Here is a 25,274-nt window from a genome sequence, read left to right as displayed (position 1 = left end):
TTGGTGTTTTTCAGAGTCAGTAGAAATGCCTCTTTAGTGTCCTAAGTTTTCATAACTGTGACCTTAATTGCCTACCGTCTGTAAGCTGTTAGTGTCTTAACGACCGTTCCATAGGTGCATGTTCATGAATTGTTTATGGTTCATTGAACAAGCATGGGAAACAGTGTTTAAACCCTTTACAAATGAAGATCTGTGAAGTTATTTGGATTTTTACGAATTGTCTTTGAAAGACGGGGTCCTGAAAAAGGGACGTTTCTTTTTTTTACTGAGTTTAGATAGTTGTGTTGCTACAGCCTTGCAGTTGTTTGTGTTTGTTCTTCTGCCCCGAGAACAGCATGTCTCATGTGCTGTGATTGTTTTTTTGTTTCAGTCAACTTCTACAATGTACACAATGACATTGCAAGAAAAGCCTTCCACACCCCCCTCTTTTGGGGATTTCCTCTTTTGTTTGGTCACCAGATATTATTCTCAATATGTTTAGAAAAATCTCTTGGACTTCTGTATTTTGTCACGATCATCATGGGACATTTGATTTTATCATGTTATATGGGCATCCTGTTTAGACGGGATATGTATTGGTTTGCACCCAATAGTTTGCACCACACACTGGTGAGGGGGGGGGGGCGAGGCGAGGGACACAGTGTTAATATTTAAAGGGGCACGTGAGTCATTACGGAATGTGTCACTATGACTTAGCATACTGTGCATTATGGGTGGTGTGTCCACTATGTGAAAAGTGTTGGTGTGTTGTCAGTGTGTTGTAATTTGTGTGGGAGTAGGCTACTGGATGAGTCAAAGTTCATTCATGATTCATGTTATACCTAGGCTATAATAGGATTTAATATAATTTAACCCAGCTGGACTTAAACATATAATAGTACTTTTTGTTACTGGGTGTGGAGATTCAACAATGCATTCCTGTAAGATGGCAAGAGAGGGGAACCACTAGGAGCGTAGGAAATAGTGTATACATTGCCCTCTTGTGGATCATAGGGGAAAGACAACTTGAGCATGAAGACAAGTTGAGCATCTTGGACCACTACCATCTTAGTGTTCAGTACTTCAGATATAATACAGTTCAGATATTATACTAATGTTAATGATAGTGGACTAAACAACATTGCCTCATTAAGAAAAGGATGACTTTGGTTTGAGATGACACTACTCTTCTATCAAGTGCTATGTCTGGTGACGGGAGAGCCCTTCAGACACTCACTTTACTATAGAGGGGAAAAGAGTAGACACTTCACTGTTCCACAGAGACTAACCTAAAATGCTGACAGAAGGCTTGAAGCGAGAGATAGGGGATGGAGATAGACAGGAGGGAGAGAGACAGACAGAAATGCAGACAGAGAGAGAGCGAGATACAGAGACCAAGATGTAGAGAGAGAGAGAGAAATAGATCAAATAATGTACACATTGTCTCATTGTACGGTCTAACAGTTCACTTCCAAGTGGAGACCATGCTAACCTTACTCCAGTGGGGGGGGTCTCATTGAGTTCAGTGAAAGTATATGTTGCCGCCCAGACCTGACCAACCAGAGATGACATAGAGGATGGAGACGAGGAATCTATCTCCCCCCTCTGAGACCACTCCACTGTCTCTTATGCTGGAGTGCTTTTGTCTTTGAAGTAATGAAAGTGATCAGATTGACTTGTGAGGCTGACAGTCAGACAGATACAAGTGCATTTTCTCTCTCATGGGTAGGGTAATGCTGTAATCGCTAGGCAGACATGTCTGTCTGATAACTGAACACAGGTGGCACAAATTTGTGACGAGATGTTCCTGCCAGTAATGTACTTAACGGTGTCAAGTTCAATCAACACGTGTGATATCTTGACGAAGGACACGAGCTGTCTGCTACCTCAAAACAAATAGCCTATGTGTCAACATGCCTTTCTCAAACAACAAGCCCAAAGAATGATCAGATTGTCAGGTAGCGTCTTGGAACACAAAACGGACCGGTAGGCCTCATCTACCCAGCAGTTGAAAGAACAAGTGATGACAAGGAGTAATTTCATAACGATGACCAATAATCTGAGTTCATTTGCACACGTAACACACATGGTGATTGTAGAGTAGCAGAGTGCTTACTGTTGGGCTGTACAGAACAGAATAGCAGGGCTGTGCCGTGAATAAGGCCTGCATCTCTCCAGTGTCCGTAGCCTCATCATTATCCCAGCTCAGTGAATCACATCCTAAGGAGAGAAAGCAGTCTCTCATGGCTGCCTTGTTCACAGCTCCACGGGAGGTGTTGAGGGACAATGATGGAGAATTAGCGGTGAAAAGAGCAAATAAATAGGTGCTTGCTACTTGAAAGCTCAGCCACAAAGCCCCAGCAGCCCACTGAAGACAAGAGAGGGAAGAGAGAAGAAACATGTTTTTTTTTCACTTCATGTCTTGCCTGATGAAAATAAAGGGTTGAGGCTCAAAGGAAGACCGAGTCAGTGGGGGATAGGAGGTGACGCGAGAGCAGAGAGCCTCACAGAGCGGTGGTGTCTATGGGAAGGGTTTTAATGAGGTGGAGGGTGGAAGAGTGGGTGAAAGGGGGTATTAGGGAGAAGGGGGGGTTTGCTCGTCAGACTGTGACACAGACACTCAGAACATAACATCCTCCTGAGGAAACGATGCACTGACTTCCTCTCTCTGGGGCTGAGAAGGACGTGTGTGTGTGTGTGTGTGTGTGTGTGTGTGTGTGTGTGTGTGTGTGTGTGTGTGTGTGTGTGTGTGTGTGTGTGTGTGTACTATCCTTGTGGGGAGCAGAAGTCCTCACAAGGATAGTAAAACAAGGAAAAAGGCTATTTTAGGCTTAGGGGTTAGGTTTAGGGTTACAATTAGTGTTAGGGGTTCGGTTTAGAGTTGGAGTTAAGGTTAGGTTTAGAGTTAGAGTTAGAGTTATGTTTAGGGTTTTGGGGTTAAGGTTATGTTAAGGGTTATGTTTAGGGTTAGGGAAAAATCGGATTTTGAATGGGAATCAATTGTTTGGTCAACCACAAGGATAGTCAAACAAACACTTGTGTGTGTGTGAGTTGGGCAGAGGAGGGGCAGAGGGACAATGACGACAGCTGTCTGTTTTAAAAGGAGCGAGACACAATAACATTTGCATGTTGCCCTCAAAAAAAGAAAGACCCCGACTTTTTTCTGGAGGCCCGTTGAATCAGGAAGATGTAACTGGGATTGACCCATTGATGGAGAATTAAGTGATCATACCATGCGGTGAAAAAATAAGTTGCAAGAGAGAACACAATACAAGGGGATTTAAAGCTTTTAAGCTTCCTAACATGTCATGTTTTGTCACCTTGTGACGCAATCATTTCCAAACGTGATTTTACGGCAGACTGTGAAAATCATTTCCTGAATCTATTCTATATGGAATATGCATGTAGTATGAGGTCCATCTCATTGAAATATACTAAACAAAAATATAAAACGCAACATGCAACAATTTTAAAGATTTTACTGAGTTACAGTTCATATCAGGGAATCAGACAATTGAAATATATTCACTTGAAATAAATTCATTAGTCCCCTAATCTATGGATTTCACATGACTAGGCAGGGGCGATGGGTGGGCAAGGGAGGGCAAGGAGGGCATAGGCCCACCCACTTGGGCCCAGCCAATCAGAATGAGTTTTCCCCCACACAAGGGCTTTATTACAGATAGAAATACTCCTCAGTTTCATCAGCTGTCCGGTTGGCTGGTCTCAGACGATCCCACAGGTAAAGAAGCCAGATGTGGAGGTCCTGGGCTGGCGTGGTTACAAATTCTCTAACATGATGTTGGAGCCAGCTTATGGTAGACTCTCTGACAAACGCTCTGGTGAACATTCCTGCAGTCAGCATGCTAATTGAACGCTCCGTCAACATTTGAGACATCTGTGGCAGTGTATTGTGTGACAAAACTGCACATTTTAGAGTGGCCTTTTATGGTCCACAGCACAAGATACACCTGTATAATGATCATGCTGTTTAATCAGCTTCTTGATATGCCACACCTGTCAGGTGGATGGATTATCTTGGCAAAGGAGAAATACTCACTAACAGGGATGTAAACAAATCTGTGCACAACATTTGAGAGAAATAAGCTTTTTGTGTGTATGGAACATTTCTGGGATCTTTTATTTTACCTCGTGAAACATTGGACCAACACTGCATGTTGCTTTTATAGTTTTGTTCAGTATATATGCATATATAAATCATTTTAGTGGGCATATATAGTCACATCCTTATTTTTCAATTCAACACTATCCACCCCTAACATAGGTGTCAACTGTTTAGTAAATGATAGACAAAGACAGTCACTGCTAAATGACTTAGGGCCATTTGACCTCTAAATATGGCTAAGTAGTGTAATGGGTGTAACTGGCAACAAAAGCCTGGTTTATTGACATTACCTTGCCCACAAGTGCCCATTAGTATATTACCACTGGCAAAATGGACTCCTTGTCTGAGAGGGCAGAATGTCCTCTACCTAATAGAGGGACCTACACACAAACAATTGCTGACACAGACCCAAGTCAAGTGCAGACAAGGCCACTTGTTCAAAATGGGCAGGCTAAAACAGGCACCACCCGTGGAATGCAGATATGTGGACAACATATATTTTTCCCGTCACCCAACTTCATCCAACACATTTGTCCTTTGTCTGAGATAGAATGGGCAATTATCTAGCACCAGTGTTCTGCAATGCTGGCGACAGAAAAAAGAAGGGGCAATTACATACTGTTTGCGTTACGCACCGAGAGAGGGATAGGGAGAGAGAGTTGGGGAGAGAAAGAGAAGGGGAGAGAGGGAGAGAGAGGCAGCCAGAACCTTGCTAATTACCCCTCCATGTGAAGGGATGAAGAGGAGAAGGGCCATTGCTTAGGGCCGACACACTTCTCCTTCCCTTCCACCTCACTGCCACCTCTCCTTACCTCCCTATTAGAGGCCCCTTCCCTTCTAGTCTCTGCTCTGTTTATTTCTCAAAGCTGTCTCTGAGTGTGTGGGGCCGTCTCTCCACTGCCTGAGCTCTAACGGAGAACACATGGGGATGACACACAGGCATTCAGACAGGCATGGGCCAGGGCAGCCGATGCTGGCTAAGGGGTCCTCTTTTGTGCCACCGGTGATTCACACTGTAGGCAGAAGTTGCTCGACTCCATATCTGCACAAAACACAAGGAGGATGAAAAGTGTCAACTTGTATCAGTGGTTGCAGACAATTCTTTGATGCATGTGTAAAATAGACTACTGAGAAAGGCCCCAAATTGACTTATTGAGGTACAATCTCTCTGTGGGACTATATAACATAAAGTAAACCATGGCATTTAAATGTGTTCCACTGTTTAAGGACAGGCCACACTGTGCTGAAGCATAATTTGGATGGATTCACCCCAATATGTCACTTAGGTCATTTACATTGGTTTATTGGCAGACTTGTTTTCCCAATTCAATTGCCCAGCTTGATTTGGTTTATGTATCAACTGAATGCAGTATGCCGCGGTAATGTCAATGGTTTATCCAGAACATGATGCTCCCTATTACTACAGTGACAGTCATTATCTCCTACTAGAAGAGACAAGGACATTACCCAGCATACATGAACCCATTGGTCCCATGTGGGTATTTGGTGGGCAGGGGCTAGCCCACACAAAGCCCACACCAAGCCCACACCTGCCCAACACGGGCTAGCCTACCAGCCCAACACGGGGTAGCCCACACCAGCCCAATACGGGCTAGCCTACACCAACCCAACATACAGTAGGCCAGCCCACACCAAGCCCAGCTACTTTATAATGTAGAGGCGAGGGATAATCATAATATTTGGGGGCGTGGTTTACAAATACTCCAATTCAAGTTGTTAAGTAAAAAAATAACAAAAGATACTATTCAAATTAATGATGGTTTGGAAAATTAAAGACAATTATCTCGGAATCATCTTTTTTCAGATAGGACCGCAGCTCTAAGTTCACAAGTTATTTTTGTGTAACCATTACTGAGAATGACGTTCCAGTGGAAGTTTTCTGTTGTGCAATGTCAATGTTGTACAATGCCAATGATGAAGTCTGTGAAAAGACTTCGGTAAGTGCATGTGACAAAAATTTATCTGGTTTAAATGTATGTTTCAGGACCCTGTCTTTCAAAGATAATCCAAATAACTTTACAGATCTTCATAGTAAAGGGTTTAAACACTGTTTCCCATGATTGTTCAATGAACCATAAACAATTAATGAACATGCACCTGTGGAACTGTCGTTAAGACACCAACAGCTTAGGCAATTAAGGTCACAGTTATGAAAACATAGGACACTAAAGAAGCCTTTCTACTGACTCTGAAAAACACCAAAAGAAAGATGCCCAGGGTCCCTACTCATCTGCGTGAATGTGCCTTAGGCACATTATTCCATTTCTGTTAGTCACATGTCTGTGGAACTTGTTCAGTTTATGTCTCAGTTGTTGAATCTTGTTATGTTCATATAAATATTTACACATGTTAAGTTTGCTGAAAATAAACGCAGTTGACAGTGAGAGAACGTTTCTTTTTTTGCTGAGTTTATATATATATATATATATATATATATATATATATATATATATATATATATATATATATATGATAGTAACAACTTTATTGTTCTGATACAATGTAAAGGGCAGCCGATCCAAAAGGGTGGGCTTTATTTCAAGCTGCTCTTGGGCCAATGAGCAAAGGTGGATCGGCCTAATGTGGGTAGCCTTTGTGAGGACAATATTTTAGTCCCGCATTGCACCCACATCATGCCAATGTTTGCTGGGTACTTTTTTTTATAACCCTTATTTTACCAGGTAAGGTGACAGAACACATTTACAGCCACAACCTGGGGAACAGTTACAGGAATGAGCCATTTGGAAGCTGGGGATGATTTGGTGGCCATATTGGGTTATTGAGCCAGGAAACTGGGGTTAACACCCCTACTCTTACAATAAGTGCCATGGAACACCACTTCCAGCAGCATCTGGTCTCCCATCCAGGGATGGACCAGGACCAACCCTGCTTAGCTTCAGAGACATACATGTTCAGCCAGCAGCATACCAACCTGCATCCCTCTGCTGGCTTGCCTCTGGAAGCTAAGCAGGGTTGGTCCTGGTCAGTCCCTGGATGGGATAACAGATGCTGCTTGAAGTGGTGCTGGCAGGCCAGTAGGAGGCATTCATATATATGAAACACATATATAGGAAATGCCTGTTCTAATCAGGTAAGGGCCAATTCCAATAATAAACTGTTCAACAGGCTGCTGTCATCTGACAAAAGGTTTCAGAGGGAGTTGCTTTGGAAAATCTTTTAATAGGAATCTCATGTGGTTAGAATTAGTGGGCACCTACAGTATAGTAGTATGTTTTATGAAGGGTTATTGTGGGGAGTCGTAACATTACTGTCTATGACAGCCATCTTAACGATCAGTCAGTCAGACAATAGATTGTTAGCTCAACGAGCCAAACATTACAGAGTGGCTTAATGACTGTATAGGCCCTCGTCTGTCCTGTTTCTCTTTGACCCAGACAAGGCCATCCGTGGAGAGGAGAGCCATGTTCGATTCCCAGACTGACCTGCCTGTGGTGCAGCTGGTGAGGGGTCAACTAAGGGGACAGCCTGAGGAGGTGAAGCAGGAATACTTGGGCCTACCAGGACCACATCCCCACCCCCATACCTGGCCCCAGCAGCACCGGCCCTACCCCTACCCCTACCCTCCTCACCCTGCCTGTCCAACCCGGCCTGCCCGCCCTCCATACCCATACCCATACCCGGGGGCCGACTACACAGAGCAGCAGCCTCCAGCCTGGTATCAACCACACAACACATGGAAGGTATGGACAACCTTCTTGTTTCATTTCTCACATGGGAGATAAACAACTCTTTCCTTATGTGCAGCCTATGTGATTGAGAGACAAATCTACTGTACATTGTAAAGCAGTGGTCGCCAACCTATTTCTGAGTCAAGATCGCTTTCTGAGTCAAAATGCATGCCGGGATCTACCGTTCAGATTTTTAAAAAACATGACTTTAAAAAACGTAAGCCTATGCAACATTAACCAATTAAAAACAGTACTGTAGCAATGAGGTTTGTGCAGTAGGCTATAGGCCCACGACATTATCACTGTTGCATTGTTGTTCGGGACATTTTTTACAATCCTATTTCAAAATTTAAGGTAGGCTATATGATCACACCGGTAATAGATTGATCAGTTGTTGTATTACTTCTGAGGCACAGCTGACTGAGCATACATTTAAAGAATTCGCTTTACATTTGTATTTTACTGGGCTGACGGTGCCTGCATCTGATGGTCAGTCTCAGCGGAGGGAGAGAGCAGCAGACTGACATGCTGACCACACAGCTCGAATTGCTAAATAAATGTACACGCACATGTTATTCAATCATTGCACCCACACTGCTCGCGGGCGTCTGCGTAGCCAGGCACTGAAATAGAACTTGGTTCAAATGTTTTTTAATTCAACCTTTTTTTAACTAGGCAAGTCAGTTAAGAACAAAATCTTATTTACCATGACTGCCTACACCAGTCAAACCCGGACAACTGTGCCCTGCCTTATGGGATTCCCAATCACAGCCTGTTGTGATACAGCCTGGATTTGAACCAGGGTGTCTGTGGTGACACCTCCAGCACTGAGATGCAGTGCCTTAGACCGCTGCGCCTCTCGGGAGCCTACTTGTGACCCCAATTGGGAATCCTATTTGTGACACTAGACGCGCTGCAAGTCCCTCCTTTCCCATCTCCTCATTGGTTTTTAGGTGTATATAACCACGTGGTATCTCCTCATTGGTTTTTAGGAGCATATACCCATGTGGGTGATTGAAAGATTAACTGAGTTCCACACTCCAGTTCAGTTGGTGGTGGTAATGCACCTTAAAGTTGGTTGCCAACAGCCATATAAAGTCCAAAGAAGAAGAAGCCTGAAGGAGAAGAGATTATTAGAAACTTACACAGTTTACCCTTTTATCTGTGAATTAGTTGTCAGAGTAGAGGACCTTGTGCATTTCAGGTAAAATAACAACCCAATGTTTATATTGGGTATATATATATATCTAGCTTGCTGTTGCTAAATGAGTTAGCAACAGCAAGCTAGCTAGCTAAATTGCCATAAATGCTTTTCAACCTGTCCCCAAATTAATATTTTCTTGGTTCAGAGTTCATTTTGATATTTCAAGCTGCGTGTACAGATCAAGTCTGGTGTAGGTGGACAATATCAACATGCGCGCGAGCGGTCTGGTCAGCATGTGATGGTCCATCTCTCAACGTTCCTCCACTCTCTCTTTCTTTCGTTGACACTGACCAAAAAGGGACACCAATTCTTCGCTATCAAACAATAGCCAAGCCGCTAATAATAACAACGCAAGTCTACCGATACACTTTCCTACTCATTCATTACAGTGCTTGTTGTGGCATGTAAAAGTGTTGAAAAAAAAGTGTTGACAGTGCTGAGCAAGAACTTAAACATGAACTCACTCATAAAAACAGCAGCTCTTTGCTGTATTCGTTGACAGTCTCTCTCTAGTCATGGTTTTAAACGTTTAGAAATCTCACAGTATCAACTTTGCTGTAGCTTTTATTTATGCCTGCTATGTTGCTGCCAACATGGTACCTTCTGACACATGAAATGCTTCAAAATGGGAACACTTCTCCTACCCGACGCGCAGGGCAGCTGAATCGAGTGCACCTACCGCCAACAGCAAAACAAATTCAAAATCAAAAAAGTAAATTTTTCGCTGTTTTTCCCCCCAGAATGTTTGGTGATCGTATAGGAATGCCTTGGAGATCGACCAGTTACGATCTGTTGTAAAGTATGGCTGTGGTGTTTTTAATTTGTAATTTTATTTAACCCTTATTTAACTGTATCAACGAAGGCACGCCAATTCATAAATCAACAAGGTGAATGATGCTCATTGTTGATGATCCTGTCACATTCTGGAGCTCATATGGCTGGCAATTGAGGTGAGGCACCTATCTCTGTTCCTGGCCCGGTGGTGTTACTGTCCCTGGCCCGGTGGTGGTGGTGGAATCTGTCTTTTGATTAGATTAGACACACCATATCAAACAAACCTTTGAGAGAAAAGCAATGGATGAGTGTGTTGTGTGAGGCTTGGCTGAGTGTGTGTGTGTGTCTCTCTATGCGTTTTGGCTGTCTCTGCTCTGCCATTGATAGTTAATCTCATGAAGTGATTAAAAACGAATGCCGATGTCCGCACATTTGAGCCAGGAACCACCCAAAAAGGCTCTTTGTGTTTCAAGGGTCATTTCTCTGGAATTCTGTCCCACAGGATTTGGCCGGTATTGTCCCTGAGAATAAGTCCTCCTCACAAAGTGCTGATGGACCACTGAGCCAAGACATGGAATTACACTGGAATTATAGCTTCCAGGGTTAACGTGTGTGTGTGTGCTTGTCTGTGTTTATTTTGGTTGTGCTAACGCTATGGCGTAAATCCAGTTTCTTTAGAGTATTTTCCCCCCTCTCTCTCTCCTCCCTTGGCTTCTAGCTATGCAACTGAGAGTTTATATTTCCCAGTTTGGGGATGTTGGGGCTATTGTCTATGCAGTACAATAACTCCCAGCTCACCCAAAGCAAGAAATGAATCAGACTTGCAGCCGGTGTTGGGGAGAAGTCAGGGAAACTTCAAAGCAGCAATTCTGTTTTCTCTGGTCTGCAGGAGGCCTTTCATGTGTTAAAGTGTGTCTGGTTCAGGGGAGCTAGGGCCTCACCTGTGTCCCGGTGTGTGCCATTGAGTGTGTGTGTGTGTGAGAGAGAACGAGAGAGAGAGCGATAAAGAGTGTGTGTTTATACACCTGTGTATTCATTTGTGTTTGTACTCACACATGTGTTTGCCTGTGTGTGTGTAAGAGATAGCAAGAGGGCCTATCCTCTCAGAAGCAGGGTATCCCCTAAGGTTGCCGGGGGCATGATGGATGGATGGATAAGAATCCAGAGTGTGTATGTACAAGCAGCCCCTGCTTTGAGCCTGATGTTGACTGTCTCAGGGCAGGTGGAGGGGTTGGTGGGGGGCCCAAAGCTGACAGCCCTATGGACCCCACTGAGGGGCTGGGTGTAGGAAAGGGGGGAGATGTAGTTAGGAGGGATAGCTAGGGATTCAGGCAGTGATTGGGCCAGACCACCCATCTGGGCTGGCACAGTGCCTGGGGGATGTCGTGTTGTGGCCCACTAGGCCTGCAGTCAGTCAGTATGAGGGACTCTATCTATGTATCTACACACTCCAGTCCAGACACCATTTCTGCTGGGATGAATCGAGAGACAGAGCCAGAGGTAGGGTATTAAAGCCACACAACCAGTGTGCTCCCGAGTGGCGCAGCGGTCTAAGGCACTGCATTTCAGTGCTTGAGGTGTCACTACAGACACCCTGGTTTGAATCCAGGCTGTGTCACAACTGGCCGTGATTGGGAGTCCCATAGGACGGCGCACAATTTGTCCAGGTTTGGCCGGTGTAGGCCATCATTGTAAATAAGAATCTGTTCTTAACTGACTTGCCTAGTTAAATAAAACCAGGGCCTCTGTGGTTCAACAGAAAGGCTTTTATAGTGTAGGCCTACACACACTCTGAGCCTGCCTAGGAGACCCGAGGGCCAGTTGAAATTACTATACAGTACTGTAGCGTCTTTGAACTATACCTAGGCTACTCAGCTTTTTTAGGTTTCTTGTCTCTGGCCAGAATACAGCGTCAGGGAAACAGTTCATCTACCATATGGAGAAACACTGTCGAGCAGATGTGGCCTCCCCTGGCGCACACGATTCTAATCCAATCCCTCGAAGTGGATAAAGGGAAAACTAAAATATATGTAATGTACTTTGTTGTATGTGGCTCGATACGAACAACACCCGTGCCAATATATCCTCCAAACACCGGCTTCTCTGGCATGATCACTTAACTGTACATCTAATTGAATATTTTAGCTCTTTGCCCCGTGCGGGTTAACCCCCATTGAATGTGCATCTATGTGTATTTACCATGACAAGACTATAAGATTGGTTAGTTTAGTGGTTTAATAGTGTAATTACAGTATCTCATTCACCCTGCTCGAGACAGCCCTGGGATAGTACATTTATCACTAACTACATTTAGCCAGATAAAGATGGCCTCAGTTGAACTGTGTCTAATGGCTAGCTACTGTGTTCTTCTTGCTGTGTATCAGAGACAGAAACAAATATGAAAATGAATAGATGTAATATCGCGGGGAGGAAATAAGGTATTAACACCAGCGAGGATGCCAAACAGACTGTATTGAAGAGACTAAATAAGGCCCTTGTCAGTTAATGACCTCGCAAATCATCACGGTCATGATAGGTCAATACGTACAGTACCAGTCAAACGTTTGGGCACACCTACCCATTCAAGGGTTTTTCTTTATTTTTACTATTTTCTACATTGTAGAATAATAGTGAAGACATCAAAACTATGAAATAACACATATGGAGTCATGTAGTAACCAAAACAGTGTTAAACAAATCAAAATATATTTTCTATTGACTGGTACTGTATATCTCATACTGTACTTTCCTCCCCGATGGTTAAAAGAAGGAAATACACTTTTTTTAAAAACTCATTTAAAACATTAAAGTAATGATCTTGTTTGACGTTTGGCAATTTTTCTGATGTGATTCGTAAAAGCATTTAAATGGTGTGTTTTACGACATGGGGGAAATAGAGTCACCTTCCGACTGAAGAGTGTGTCTGTTTTTTATGATTGTGTTTTGCTTTTTGTGTGTTGTTGTGTATAATAACATGTGTTGGAATGTGTTTATTGTATTTTGATGTGTATTGTGGTGCTATACAGGGCCCACCTGGAAAAGAGACCTTGGTCTCAGCGTTGACGCCCTGTCAAAATAAATGTTAATATTAATAATACGACGTCATTCCGGGACAGTCCCGTATGTCAGACCATTTCCAGGTGACCCACCTTTTCTTTATAAATAAAATGTCCTTTCCATATATCAAATGGATGCACACACACACACACACACACACACACACACACACACACACACACACACACACACACACACACACACACACACACACACACACACACACACGAACACACACACACACACACACACACACACACACACACACACGAACACACACACACACACACACACACACACACACACACACACACACACACACACACACACACACACACACACATACATATACAGAATCCCAGTCCTGAGGCATTCTTGGCAGCCTCACAGGCCTAGGCTGGGGCTTGGGATAGGACAGGGACGGCCTTCTGTGTGTGTGCCAACTCTCAGATCCCTGCCCCATCATCCACATACACACAGGGCCTACTGCACACTGGAACACTGGCCTCACTGGCCCCCATTAAACAAGCAGCCCCCACATACTAGACGTTATGAGATGAATGCAGTGCATGTAGCAGGTGTCTGCCAAAATTCCATTCCTATTTAAACCTCCCGGCCCATACCAGCGGTTAATCCTATTACGGCTAATTGAGTGAAGTCGTCAGTCTTTTTCCGTTAAACCAAGTTCAGCCTCTAATAGGATTCAAAAGAAAAGCTACAATGGTACAATGCATGAAATAAAATAAGCAACCAGTAAGTCCAGTGGTGTGTGGCTGGAGCAGTGAGCGGTGAGCGGTGAGCCCAGACAGGTTACGAGGAGGCCCGAGGAGATCTGCCCCCCCCCCCCCCCCCTGCTGATTTGGGATCTGTTTTATAATGAGAGAGGGGTGAGGCCGGGGTCTCTGGAGGCTAGAGGTGCTGAGAGGGGGATCAGGACTCAGTGGTGGGAGGGTGTGGAGGTGGGTTTAGGTGGTTATGGTACTAGTGAGGGGTTTGAGGTGGGGGATGTTTGTGGACGGTGACGTTCCTGTCTGATTATTGGATTGATCCTTATCCCACTGTGCTCATCAAAGGGACAACACAAGGGATACATGCTCTATTGTTTGTGTCATGTTCATGGACAATATGAACCTGGAGTCCATTTCATGCTGATCATATTTTAGAGAAATAGGAATTGCTTCAGCAAAGCCCGTAACATTTCATAATTTCCCTACGTTCTAAACGGCAAAGCAGACAAATTGTTCCTAATCGTTCGCGATCTCGATTTGTTAACACCACCAGGTCAAATGCATCAGTGGCCTCATGAAAGACCCTAGTGTGATCTTATCTTGTCCTTTCTAGTCACCTATGACCTGCTCCTATCTAAAGAGGATGAGATGCGAGAGAAGAAGCAACTCCTTCAGACAGACCCACTGTGCCTTGTCCTAATTTGATGTAACTTAGCCCCCTCATCCCTTCATCCCCATGTCCCTTCTCCGGCAACCAAGTTAGGCCAAACTGGGACACCTATTACCAGTGGCGTCAGGAACGAACCTTTGGAGAGGGGAAAGGGACCAGTCTGAGACCAGTCTTAGCCAGGGGTGCTGGGCTGCATGTACTCCCTTTGAAGAGCACAACCATGGAGACCAGGCTAGCAGTGACTCCCTTTGAAGAGGACAGCCATGGAGACCAGGCTAGCAGTGACTCCCTTTGAAGAGCACAACCATGGAGACCAGGCTAGCAGTGACTCCCTTTGAAGAGCACAACCATGGAGACCAGTCTAGCAGTGACTCCCTTTGAAGAGGACAGCCATGGAGACCAGGCTAGCAGTGACTCCCTTTGAAGAGGACAGCCATGGAGACCAGGCTAGCAGTGACTCCCTTTGAAGAGGACAGCCACGGAGACCAGGCTAGCAGTGATTCCCTTTGAAGAGCACAACCACGGAGACCGGGCTAGCAGTGACTACCTTTGAAGAGGACAGCCATGGAGACCAGGCTAGCAGTGATTCCCTTTGAAGAGGACAGCCATGGAGACCAGGCTAGCAGTGACTCCCTTTGAAGAGGACAGCCATGGAGACCAGGCTAGCAGTGACTCCCTTTGAAGAGGACAGCCATGGAGACCAGGCTAGAAGTGACTCCCTTTAAAGAGCACAGCCATGGAGACCGGGCTAGCAGTGACTCCCTTTGAAGAGGACAGCCATGGAGACCAGGCTAGCAGTGACTCCCTTTAAAGAGCACAGCCATGGAGACCGGGCTAGCAGTGATACACAGTCACATTAACTAGACCACTATGAACACAGTAGGGGTGAGACTAGAGACACCTATTAGTCTCCCTAGGCAGACAGGCTGTTGCCAGGGTGGCAGGTAGCCTGGCAGTTAAGAACGTTGGGCCAGTACGTTGAGCAAGGCAGTTAACCCCCACAATAACTGCTCCCTGGGCGCCGATGATGTGAATTAAGGCAGCCCCGCGCACCTCTCTGATTCAGAGGGTTTGGGTTAAATATGGAAGACACATTTTGGTTGAATGCATTCAGTTGTGCAACTGACTAGGTGTCCCCTTTCCCTAGATCTGGGATTTCCATCACTAGACAACTAAGGGAGCATTTAGAGGACTAGCTGGCATAAAAAGACTACAGCCACACGTCGAAAATAAATACAAATTTTAATTTGGTTTCGGAGATGCAATAAACTGAAATAAAAACCTAAAATACAATTAATGATAAGATATGCAGTATGAGATATGCAATATCTTATACATGCATATTTAAATTGTACGCAACTAAATTCCATTTTAAAATCCCTCAATAACTGGGCTCCCGAGTGGCGCAGTGGTCTAAGGCACTGCATCTCAGTGCAAGGGGTGTCACTATAGTCCCTGGTTTGAATCCAGGCTGTATCACATCTGCCTGTGATTGGGCGTCCCATAGGGCGGTGCACAATTTGGTCCAGCGTCGCCTGGGTTTGGCTGGGGTATGCTGTCATTGTAAATAAGAATTTGTTCTTAACTGACTTGCCTTGTTAAATAAAGGTATATAAAAAAGGCTGGTTTAACAACATCCTGAAATAATATAATAGGTTAAAAAGAATGTGAACTTTCACTAAGCATGGAAGACTGGCCCAATATAGAGCTGTAAAACTCTCATTTTCTACAGTCTACTTAGAACAATCCCTTAAGTCCCCTAAGTGTTTAAAGAGCTTACAGGCAAAACACAACAGCAATTACTGAGCTAATTCAAATCCTCACACTAATTCCATTGGTGGGTGCTGTACTGTAGAGTATCTTGCTGTCCTGTATATTTTATACGTATAAATAAAAGTACATTATCTATCTATAGAATCGTCCATGAACACTTTACTTTCCTCACCCATCATCTCCAGACAAGGACATGACATCTCCGTATTCATCATTTCAGATGGAGGGAGAGATAAAGTGACCCAACAGACACTAAGTTGCCGTCTTTTCCTCACATTGACACGGGTTGCTTAACAGATGACGGCCCGCTCTCCTCCGCCATGGCCTTCACCGCTAGGATAATATGTCCTTTGTTTCTTGTATTTACATGGAATCCTCTGTGATGTTGAGGGTGTATGACTTGCCCTGCAGTAGTAAAAGGGGAGTCCATATCATTGGATCCAAACATGATCGGTTACAGTACAATGCCGAAGCAGTGCTTCTGTTGGAGGTGGTCTCTCTAGCAAAAGAGACGTTATCTCAATGAGACTATCCTGTATAAATAAGGGTTTAATTCAATTAAAATGAAAGGGAGCAAGAAGAATGTCTCTCAGTGTTTGCAGTCCACTGGGTATAGGCCTATTCCATTCTAGCTTGGTTCCAGTCTGATTTATATCTGGCAACAGAGGAGTTTGAGGAGTTGGCTAACATACAGATCTGAGACAAGGCTAGTTCCATTCTTTATTGGGCCACATACTTCTGAAATGCACAACCCATGTATTGTGGGGTTTAGTGTCTTACTTGGTAGGATAGATAGACAGAAAGACAGACAACAATGTGATTGACTATACTTTATCTATACTATCTATCTATACCGTAAATCAAGTGTGGCCTTTCCAACAGGCCGTTAAACTGGCTCAAGCTGTGACAGAGCTCAGGGCGGTTAACCCTTCATTCAGCTGTTGGGAATTAAATGGAAAGAGCAAGCAAAGTCCACTGTGGAGGGACAAAGAGAGCCGTGTAGTTTTAGCTGGGTTTGACTTGTGGGAATCAAGGTTAGGGACAGAGAGTGTCTTCAATGGCTGGTTCAAGCATGAGTTGTGGGTTTGAATATGTTACATAACAAGCTAAGTCACTTTGGATAAGATTCTTGAAATACTAAAATTGTCATGAATGATTACACAGAGAGTTTATCCCTCCTGTCAAAGATATGTTAGTTGTGCCACTAGAGATTCTGGGTTCAAGTCCAGGCTCTGTCGCAGCCGGCCGCGACCAGGAGACCCATGGGGCGGTGCACAATTGGCCCAGCGTCGTTAGGGGAGGGTTTGACCGGCAGTGATGTCCTTGTCCCATCGTGCACTAGCGACTCCTGTGGCGGGCCGGGCGCAGTGCATGCTGACATGGTTGCCAGGTGCACGGTGTTTCCTCCGACACATTGGTGCGGCTGGCTTCTGGGTTAAGTGGGCATTGTGTCAAGAAGCAGTGCGGCTTGGTTGGGTTGTGTTTCGGAGTACGTACGGCTCTCAACCTTCGCCTCTCCTGAGTCCGTACGGGAGTTGCAGCGATGAGACAAGACTGTAACTACCAATTGGATACCGTGAAAAAGGGGTAACATATTTTTTTTTAAATGATGATGGACCTATATATTGCCCTTTTTCTGTCCTACAAATTGATTTGGACAAAAATAAAAATCAGGCTAAAAGGTTTGCCCACCACTGGTCTAAATGGTAAATTCCCCCGTTAGCATCACCAACCCCAACAACCCCCAAATAAGTGAGGGGGGAGAGGGGTGTTGGTGTTGTGGAACGTACGAACCATAAAGATTAAGAAAGAGAACCCAAAAGAAACAAAGGGGGGCCATGAGAAAAAGTAATAGATAAAAAAATTCAAGAATTGGATTAATTGGCATAATGCAAGGTGGCTAGGCACAGCGAGGGAGAGTGTCAGTGTTACTAGGCAGAATCCCCACCATCCTCAAAGTAAGACAGTCTGCACAATTAGCCGTGCGACCCTTGACCCCGGTCAGAATAATTAATGAATAACAGAGGGGATAAAGACAAAAGACGTGGAGCGGTTTGGTTGAGGAGCACGGGCGGCGTAATACATCAAAGCGGGCCGGTAATTGGCCCGGTGGCTTTCATTCTTTGCCCTATTTCTTTCAATTCATTGACTCAAAATAATGGGTTCAGGTTCATTATCAACAGGTCGTAAGCTCTGGGAGTGCAAAACTTTCAACAGTGTAGTGGTTAGGCTGTGCTGAGCTGGGCTGTGCTATGTTGATGGGTGAGTGCTAAGCTAGCTAGTCCCCCGAGACCTGACGACATTATTAGCCAACAACGTCCAGGGAAAAGTAAAGAGTTGGACAGATACAGAACCGAAAAGTCATCATATTTTAAGAACAGTTTAAACCGGAACACACACTGCTACGATCAAGCGCTAGCCATTATGCTGGAATATAATTGGTATGGACAGGTAAGTCAAACGGAAATGCTGTTTATAGTTGTGTATTGTTTTTGTCACTAATTTCAAAGTAAGATTAGAAATAATGTAGAATAAATAACAATAATTATCAAATGGTACAAATATAATAATATAATATGGCATCACTCTGAGAATTATGAGCATTTTACCAATTCACAAATAACATTTTCAATAGAGTACACGAATGGACCATGTGCATGCAAAGTTGTAACAATTGAATTCACTTTTAGATAATGCAACAAGGCCAGGAAAAGGATCACCAAAGTTTCATGAACTCTGATGACAAGATAGATATTCCTTTGTCAAGGCCCAACCACTTGGTCTACAGATAATCATTTCTGGCATGCTCTTATCATGACCACTCATCTTCTCCAGCAGTGTAGTTATCCTGTAGGGTGAGACGGGTAGTTGAATTAGGATAACAGGCTACGATATTAACAGCATGTGCACAGGAAAGTCTGGTGACGTCAGCAATGTTATGGCTACATGATTACTGTAATATTATTATTACACTAATAGTCTAATGACCATGTAATACGCACATGGTCATAGAACAAGTAGAAGGGGAAGAGAGTTGTAGCATTTTGAAACTGTGGTTTTTTTGAAAGGTGAAAGCTATAGTTAAGGCTGCAACCTGAGTATTGAACAGGTTTTCTGAGCTTTCTCCCTTACACTGAGGTCCAAAGACAATCTTTGGAGACATGCCATGCAAAGAGAATCATAGATAGGGGCGGCAGATAGCCACGTTTTAAGAGCGTTGGGCCAGTAACCGAAAGGTCGCTGGTTCAAAACCCCGAACAGACTAGGTGAAAAATCTGTCGATGTGTCCTTGAGCAAGGCACTTAACCCGAATTGCTCTGGATAAGAGTGTCTGCTAAAATTTAACAATTTGAAATAGGCCTGTTATCAATTCAAACTGAGGACAACATCTTGAGACTGATACTCTGTGTTGCCTGATCACAGACAGAGCTGTGTCCTTTGAGCATTCCATGTCAAAGGACACAATTCAGAAGGAACTGAAACATCAGACTACGTGTAATTAGCCCAACTCACGCTACACACCATGGCGGAGAGAAGAGTGTAGGAGAGTTTAACTCAATTGCCTTAACCCGTGTTTTCAAGCGGAAGACACGTGACTGTTGTAAAAAAAAAAAAAATACCTCAGCACTTGTTATGGTTCCAATCTAACCTATTACAACTCACTCTTCTTTCTTTTATTTTAAATTGTGCTTTAATTGCTGTTAAAAGGTTTCCATAGTACCATTACCTGGGTGTGCCATGTCAAGCAATTAATATCCTAATAAGTCTAAAGTCAGTCTTTTGGTCTGGAGCGCACCCCGCTGTGATGAAAAGACTGGTGTCGTGTCACATTAGCCTCAGACAGGTGCTCACTCCCTTTCTCTCCCTTTCTCTCGCTCTCTTTCCATCTCTCTCCGCTGCGCATCAGATCATAGTGATGCTGAGCCTGAAAAAAAGAGGAGAGAGATGGACGGAGAGAGGTGGGGGGGGGGGGGGGATTGGGAGAGGTGAGAGGAAAGGGGGGGGAGAGGTAGAGAGAAACATCTCAGGAATGTTCTCTGCTCTGGTAGTGCTAGAGTTAACACTGGGATTATTAGCCCTCTCTGGCTACATTAAAAAGACCAGGCTGAAACATCTGTTGGACCTCTTTAAGGATCGCTATGTTACACCTTTAAAGGGTTTAGAGGCCTGCTGCTGAGCTGACCCACTCTGACATCACACGTAACACCGTTTGAACTGTCATGGCAGTTAGTACTCAGGGTTCAGTGGGTTTGAGTGAAGTCCAAAAAATCTAAGCTGTTATCCTTTTCTGAGATTAAGATTAAAGAGAACCCCCTGATAATTGATTGTTTTTGCAGGTTGGAATCCCTGTGATCGTTCTTGTTATCGACCAATAGCTATAGCATTGATCAGGGATGGGCAACATTGATGGGGGTGGGGGCTACCCAAAAAAATCAGAACTCTGCATAACCCCATCCATACCCACACATGCAGTAAGTGCCAGCCCTGCCATTTGGGTGCCTCTAACCAAAACATTTGAGGGACCCCCCTCCCCCCTTACGATCAAAACATTTTAGTGGACCCCTCTTGACCATGGAGAAAAGGTTTTAGAGTTAAATTCCTGCAATTCTACACATTTGGCCATGGGGCAGAGAGAAGATTTTGCAGTTTTAGAGCAATTGGGTGGAGAGAAATGTTTGGTAATTCAACCATAATTGGACCAAATTTAGATAGTTGGATGGTAGACTATTTACCAATCTAAAAAAAATTTGCTGACATGGGCTAATCGAGTGACTGTCTGTGACACAGAAAAACTGCGGACGCACAAACCACATTTTGAAATTGCATCTTGTGTATTCTCCTATTCTAACTCTCAACCCTAAATTGAGACCCCCGACAGTTTTTAAATGTGTTTTTTGGGGGGAAATTGACCCACGGGAAACCAGTTGCCCATCCCTGGTATAGATTGTGCTAGTCTACACCTGCTACTATATGCATGCAACTCAGAGTAGATCAGCTGGTCATCAGAGGGTTTTAGAAGCGAGGAGAACTTAGAAGGAGGAGAGGCTTCTCCTCCACACGCAGACAGGCTAAGAGTACAGCTGATTCGTACATTTCCTCCGTGACTGTCTTGGCGCTCGATCCTGGCCCAGGTCCTAAAGAGACAGGACTGGGACGGGGGACTGGGACAGAGACCCCTGGACAAGGGGAGACAAGGCCCCTCTTTGACAGGCCGGCCAAGGGAGGCTGGCACAGTGGTGTACTTTGTACTCCCCGCTCTGGGGGCCTCGTCTTCTTCAATATCAAATTAAACTCAGGCTGAGCTGATTAATCAATTAAGAAATGAGGGGGGGTCCATTGATCCAATTTAAAGCAGACTGGCCTGGACAATTAATGTATTAATCTATAAAGAAATGATTGAATATTAAAATCTATTTGATTAAGTTAAAACAGTATCGTTATGAACTCTATATTAGAGTACTTTGGAGATAGTTCATGGTTCATTGCATCCCTTTGTCTGTTGCCAGTGGAAAAAATACATTTGCTTTGCTGGCAAGCCGAATTGTAAGTATATTTATAGAACTTTAGTAGATAGTAAAGTAAAATTAAAGCCAGTTAAACAAACAGAATACAGTGCCTTCAGAAAGTATTCATACCCCTTGACTCCACGTTTTGTTGTGTTACAGCCTCAATTCAAACTGGATTAAAAAAAAAAAAAATCACTGCTCTACTGAGGGACCTTACAGATAATTGTATGTGTGGGGTACAGAGATGAGGTAGTCATTCAATAATCATGTTAAACACTATTATTGCACACAGAGTCCATGCAACTTATTATGTGACTTGTTAAGCACATTTTTACTCCTGAACTTATTTAGTCTTGCCATAACAAAGGGATTGAATACTTACTAACTCAAGACATTTCAGGTTTTCATATTTTATTAATTGGTAAACATTTCTAAAAACATAATTTCAATTTGACATTGTGGGGTATTGTGTGTAGACCAGTGACAAAATAAAAAGTAAATGTAATCCATTTTAAATTCAGGCTGTAACAACAAAAGATGGAAAAAGTCAAGGGGTGTGAATCCTTTCTGAATGCATGTGGGTTACTAAGAGTGTGACCCATAACAACAAATCCCTGGAGCAATGGGATTGTGATGATCTTGTAAAATCTATATCCAGTCGTTATTGTAACGGCCATCGTTGCATGAAGAAGTGGACCAAAGCGCAGCGTGGTAAGTGTTCATGATTTATTCATAAAACTGAACACTGAATAACAAAAAACAACAAAGAGAAAGAACGAAACCGAAACCGTTCTGTCTGGTGCAGACACAAAACAGAAAACAACTACCCACAAAACACAGGCAGGAAAAGGCTACCTAAGTATGGTTCTCAATCAGAGACAACGATAGACAGCTGCCTCTGACTGAGAACCACACCCGGCCAAACACACAGAAATAGAAAACATAGAACACAAAACATAGAATGCCCACCCACACTCACACTCACGCCCTGACCAAACCAAAATAGAGAGATAAAAAGGATCTCTAAGGATCATAATTTGCAAATAAATTCATTAAAAATCCTACAATGTGATTTTCTGGATGTTTTCTTCTCATTTTGTCTGTCATAGTTGAAGTGTACCTATGATGAAAATTACAGGCCTCTCTCATCTTTTTAAGTGGGAGAACTTGCACAATTGGTGGCTGACTAAATACTTTTTTGCCCCACTGTATACTTAATGTGCACTTTCAAAAGTTTGGGGGCGGATTTTACTCCAGGGAGATCCAAAAGGTCAACTGGAGGAGGAGGTAAGGCAGGGATGCGACCAGCGTAGATTAAAAAAAAATCTCCAGTCTGCACGTTATAAGCCAGGCAGGGCTGCTTTTAGTAACTCTGATATAGGAGGAATCAATGAAAGATGATTCACAACACGCAGTAAATATCACCCTGGTCGGAATGAAACCATTTTTTGTGAGCTGTCAGCTTTTCTCCCTCAGTCACAGAGTAGATTATAAATCAAAACAATAGGAAAGCAGCGTGAGCTTCCCAGAATCAGACAGCCATGACAGGCCAGCTAATAGTTCCCCCTCATTTCATTTACCCTGACATTTGGTGCAAAATGGACCAATTGCTTTCCATTCTCTTACCTCTTATCGGATCGCTTTCTGCTCTGAGCGGGAGCTAGGATGGTCTGCAGTCATTGTTTTCCTAAATGTTCCTGAAATAAGACAGACCAAGAAGGCTTGGTTAAAACCTATTGATGATCAGGTTTAAAACCATTAATGATTAAATATAGGGTTTGAGGTTTACAGTAGGTATGGTCTAGGCAGCTATAAAGTGAAGGGTAATTGCATTGTGTTCAGCCTGACTCTCAGCGTAACAATGTAAAAACTGAAGATATACTGTAGGCTATAGACTCTAGACATAGAGAAGATCATATACAGTTGAAGTCGGAAGATTACATACACTTAGGTTGGAGTCATTAAAACTCATATTTCAACCACTCCACAAATTTCTTGTTAACAAACTATAATTTTGGCAAGTCGGTTAGGACATCTACTTTGTGCATGACACAAGTCATTTTTACAACAGTTGTTTACAGACAGATTATTTCACTTACAATTCACTGTATCACAATTCCAGTGGGTCAGAAGTTTACATACACTAAGTTGACTGTGCCTTTAAGCAGCTTGGAAAATTCCAGAAAATGATGTCATGGCTTTAGAAGCTTCTGATAGGCTAATTGACATCATTTGAGTCAATTGGAGGTGTACCTGTGGATGTATTTCAAGGCCTACCTTCAAACTCAGTGCCTCTTTGCTTGACATCATGGGAAAATCAAAAGAAATCAGCCAAGACCTCAGAAAAAAATGTAGACCTCCACAAGTCTGGTTCATCTTTGGGAGCAATTTCCAAATGCCTGAAGGTACCACGTTCATCTGTATAAACAATAGTACGCAAGTATAAACACCATGGGACCACGCAGCCGTCATACCGCTCAGGAAGGAGACGCGTTCTGTCTCCTAGAGATGAACGTACTTTGGTGCAAAAAGTGCAAATCAATCCCAGAACAACAGCAAAGGACCTTGTGAAGATACTGGAGGAAACAGATACAAAAGTATCTATATCTACAGTAAAACGAGTCCTATATTGACATAACCTGAAAGGTCGCTCAGCAAGGAAGAAGCCGCTGCTCCAAAACCGCCAAAAAAAGCCAGACTATGGTTTGCAACTGCACATGGGGACAAAGATCATACTTTTTGGAGAAATGTCCTCTGGTCTGATGAAACATAAATAGAACTGTTTGGCCATAATGACCATCGTTATGTTTGGAGGAAAAGGGGGGAGGCTTGCAAGCTGAAGAACACCATCCCAACCGTGAAGCACGGGGGTGGCAGCATCATGTTGTGGGGGTGCTTTGCTGCAGGAGGGACTGGTGCACTTCACAAAATAGATGGCATCATGAGGTAGGAAAATTATGTGGATATATTGAAGCAACATCTCAAGACATCAGTCAGGAAGTTAAAGCTTGGTCACAAATGGATCTTCCAAATGGACAATGACCCCAAGCATACTTCCAAAGTTGTGGCAAAATGGCTTAAGGACAACAAAGTCAAAATTCACCCAACTTATTGTGGGAAACTTGTGGAAGGCTACCCGAAACGTTTGACCCTAGTTAAACAATTTAAAGGCAATGCTACCAAATGCTAATTGAGTGTATGTAAACTTCTGACTCACTGGGAATGTGATGAAAGAAATAAAAGCTGAAATAAATCATTCTCTCTACTATTATCTGACATTTCACATTCTTAAAATAAAGTGGTGATCCTAACTGACCTAAGACAAGGAATTTTTACTAGGATTAAATGTCAGGAATTGTGAAATTCAAAAACAAAATGTATTTGGCTAAGGTGTATGTAAACGTCCGACTTCAACTGTATTGACTGCCTATATAGAATCAATTAGACAATGTTTGTACCATGTTTGTGCTTCTGCCACGTGTTGTTGCCATGTGTTGCTGCCATGCTGTGTTGTTGTCTTAGGTTTCTCTTTGTGTAGTGTTGTGGTGTCTCTCTTGTTGTGATGTGTGTTTTGTCCTGAAACATTTTTATTCCAGCCCTGTCCCCACAGGAGGCCGTTTGCCTCTCGGTAGGCCGTCATTGTAAATAAGATTCTGTTCTTAACTGACCTGCCTAGTTAAATAAAGGTTAAATAAAACATGTAGAAAGACAGCATAAAATGCTTATGACAAAAAAGATCTAGTGTG

At 43.5% G+C, this 25,274-nt stretch overlaps 1 protein-coding gene across 1 annotated transcript in view; it reads left to right on the top strand.

Annotated features, from left to right (window-relative positions):
• The window catches only part of LOC120032043 (transcription factor EC-like), a 62,224-nt gene that overhangs the window by 10,028 nt on the left and 26,922 nt on the right, over positions 1–25,274 (top strand). Inside the window, exon 3 of the mRNA XM_038977969.1 lies at positions 7,522–7,827. Coding sequence (XP_038833897.1) covers positions 7,522–7,827 — 306 coding nt within the window. The remainder of the gene's footprint in view (positions 1–7,521; positions 7,828–25,274) is intronic.

This window comes from Salvelinus namaycush, chromosome 38, assembly GCF_016432855.1.
Source record: "Salvelinus namaycush isolate Seneca chromosome 38, SaNama_1.0, whole genome shotgun sequence".
NCBI classification, from domain to species: domain Eukaryota; kingdom Metazoa; phylum Chordata; class Actinopteri; order Salmoniformes; family Salmonidae; genus Salvelinus; species Salvelinus namaycush.
The sequence above is the reverse complement of the archived record's forward strand: the minus strand, read 5'-3'. Positions and strand labels throughout refer to the sequence as shown.